The sequence below is a fragment of the Eimeria necatrix genome, genomic scaffold (assembly GCF_000499385.1).
Source record: "Eimeria necatrix Houghton genomic scaffold, Enh_scaff1049, whole genome shotgun sequence".
Classification (NCBI taxonomy): domain Eukaryota; phylum Apicomplexa; class Conoidasida; order Eucoccidiorida; family Eimeriidae; genus Eimeria; species Eimeria necatrix.
The window spans coordinates 9,042-12,123 of record NW_013654834.1 but is presented as its reverse complement, the minus strand read 5'-3'; the positions used below and the strand labels follow the sequence as shown (position 1 = coordinate 12,123).

At 44.8% G+C, this 3,082-nt stretch overlaps 1 protein-coding gene across 1 annotated transcript; it reads right to left on the bottom strand.

The window, feature by feature from the left end:
• Positions 1-1,112: 1,112 nt before the first annotated feature.
• ENH_00001610 (hypothetical protein, conserved) lies at positions 1,113-1,984 on the bottom strand (the record flags this gene model as incomplete). Its single annotated transcript, XM_013583944.1, has 2 exons — positions 1,113-1,234; positions 1,570-1,984. Coding segments are annotated over 2 exons (537 nt in total), but the record flags the coding sequence as incomplete, so codon positions are not given.
• Positions 1,985-3,082: the final 1,098 nt, after the last annotated feature.

Sequence of the window (3,082 nt, the reverse complement as noted above, 5' to 3'; positions counted from 1 at the left end):
TAAAAAAGAAATTAAAAAGAAATTAAAAAAGAAATTAAAAAGAAATTAAAAGAGACAGAAGAGTGCTGAAGATGGAATGGAAATGGCGCGGAGGGCAAATGGAGACAAAAAGAGACAAAAAAGAGACAAAAAAGAGACAAAAAAGAGACAAAAAAGAGACAAAAAAGGGACAAAAAAGAGACAAAAAGGGACAAAAAAGGGACAAAAAAGAGACAAAAAGGGACAAAAAAGGGACAAAAAAGAGACAAAAAAGAGACAAAAAGAGACTAAAAGAGACGAAAGAAGACTAAAGAGGGAATGGGAGATAAATGGATTTTCAAACAGAGACAAAAAGAAACAAAAAGGAAACAAAAAGGAGACAAAAAGGAGACAAAAAAGAGACAAAAAAGAGGCGAAAGGAGACAAAAAGAAGTCAAAAGGAGGCAAAAAGGAGACGAAAAAGAGCTTAAAAGGAGACAAAAATAAGTCAAAAAGGAGACAAAAGGTTGGCAAAAAGTTGACCAAAAGTTTTCAAAAAGTTTTCAAAAAGCTGTCAAGAAGTTGCCAAAAAGGAATTAAAATGGAGTTAAAAAGGAGACAAAAAGGGGACAAAAAGGGGAACAAAAAGGAGACAGAAAAGAGAGAAAAAACTTGACAAAAAGTTCCCCAAAAGTTGCCAAAAACAAATCAAAAAGTTGTCAAAAAGTTGCTAAAAAGTTGCTTAAAAAAGCCAAAAAAGGAGACAAAAAGGGGAAAAAACGGAGACAAAAAAGAGACAAAAGCGTTGTTAAAAGGCTGACAAAAAGTTGCCAAAAAGGAGACAAAAGCAAATCAAAAAGATCTTAAAAAGCTGTTTAAAAAAGAGTTAAAAAGGAGTTGAAAAAGAGACAAAAAGGAGACAAAAAGGGGACAAAAAGGAGACAAAAAGGGGACAAAAAGGGGACAAAAAGGAGACAAAAAGGGGGACAAAAAGGAGACAAAAAGGGGACAAAAAGGAGACAAAAAGGGGACAAAAGAGAGACAAAAAGGGGACAAAAAGGAGACAGAAAAGAGCCGAAAAACTTGCGAAAAGTTGCAAAAAATTGGCCAAAAAGTTCCAAAAAAGTCCAAAAAAGTTCAAAAAAAAAACTCACAAAGTAAAGGGCCTTTTCTTTGGAGACAATAATGTCGCTGGCTTCGAACTGGGGAAAAGGAGACAAAAAAAAAGAAGAGACTGCGGCTTCTTGCGACAACTTCAAAGTGTTGTCCCGATAATCTGAAACAAAAATAAATAAATAAATAAATAAATAAATAAATAAATAAATAAATAAATAAATAAATAAATAAATAATTTAATTTATTTAATTGGTTGGTTTTTTTAATTTGCTGGAAATTCGGGAAAAAGAACTGGAAAAAAAGAAGCGGAAATGGGAAATTTGTGGAGTTTGAATAATTAATAATTCAACAAAAAGTATTTAAATAAAATAAATAAACAAATAAATAAATAAATAAATAATTAATTAATTAATTAATTAATTAATTAATTTATTTATTTATTTAAAAAGAAAATTAACAAATTAAAAAAGAAAAAAGTAAAGTTTTGTGGCACACCTTTGCTGCAGACGGAGTCTGCTGCTGCTGCTGCGCTCAAATTAGCTGCGAGGGTCTGCGGCTGCTGCTGCTGCTGCTGCTGCTGCTGCAGCAGCAGCAGCAGCGCGAAGCCAAAGGCCGCAAGCAGCAGCAGCAGCCGGCCCAGCGAACTCTCCTTCAGCTGCTGCTGCAGTGATGCTGCTGCTGCTGCTGCTGCTGCTGCTGCTGCTGCTCCGCTCTCCCCAAACCGGCCCCAAGACCGCGCGGGGGCCTCCGGCGAATAAGCCACGCAAAAGGGGTACACTTCAGGCTGCTGCTGCTGCTGCTGCTGCTGCTGCTGCTGCTGCTGCTGCTGCTGCTGCTGCTGCTCCACCATCTGCAACCCCGCAGGGCTGAGGGTGCGGTTATCTTCGTACCTGTGGTAGTGCGAATCCATTTGCTGGGCCCCTTCTTTAGGGTTTAGGGTTTAGGGTTTAGGGTTTAGGGTTTAGGGTTTAGGGTTTGGGGCTGCTGGAGCTGAGGGGTCCCTGCAGTCCGCGTGATGCCGCAAGAAAGACAGAAGAAGCAGCAGCAGCTTTTTGCTGGCGAGGGAGCAGCAGCAGGCAGCAGCAGCAGCAGCTGTGGGGCCCCGGCTGCTGCAGTTAGCTGTGCGGAGTCTTTCGCCGGCGGCGGGGCCTCCAGCTCGGTAACAAAAGGACTTCTGGACTTAAATTCAATTTAAAAATAATAAATTAAAGAAATAAAAGAGAAAAAGGGGGAAAACGCGGAGTTTCGGGCCCGCTATTCCCCCGGGAGCTGCGGCGCGAGCAGCGCAGGTGGCGCTGCGCGGCGGCTACGGAGCTGTTTTGCGCTTTTTCGCGCTTTTAATGGACTTAAATGGTTTTAAAACCCTTTTCCTTCTTCTTTTGGACTCAAATTACCTTTTTTCAGCACCAAAAACCGCAAACTGGACCCCGAAAGAGCCCCCGCTGGGGGGCCCCGCCGCGGCCACACACAGGCGTGTTCGGGTGTATAGACAGCTCAGGCTAGCGCGCGCGGCTATCTTTGGCAATTTCGGTTCCTTTTTTTGTCATTTTTATTTTTGTTTTCATTTTTATCGCAAATTTTAGTCTTTTTTAGCCGAAAAATACTTTGTTGGCGGCCTGGCGGACGGCGTGGTGGCCGCGCGGGACCTGCCTGTACACCGGAGGCGGCAGCGCAGCTCCGACGCCTTCTTCTCTTCTCTGAAGTTCCTTTTTGTCTTTTTGGCTTTTTTTAATTCATTAAATCCAAAACATAATGTGTATAGCCTTCCTTGGCGTCCGTCCCCGCCGCAGGAGGCCCCTCCGGCGTCTTTTCGGGGGCCCCCCGCCCGCCGGCGCGCTGGGTCTCGCTGTGGGCCCCCCCGGGGGGCCCCCCGGGGGGCCCCCCGGGGGCCCCGGGGGGCCCCCCCGGGGGCCCCCCCGGATCATCCCCAGGGGCCTCCTCCCAGGGGATGTGCCCTGGGGGCCCCACTGGGGGCCCTTCCCCCCTTTCGACGAGCAGCAGTGGCTGG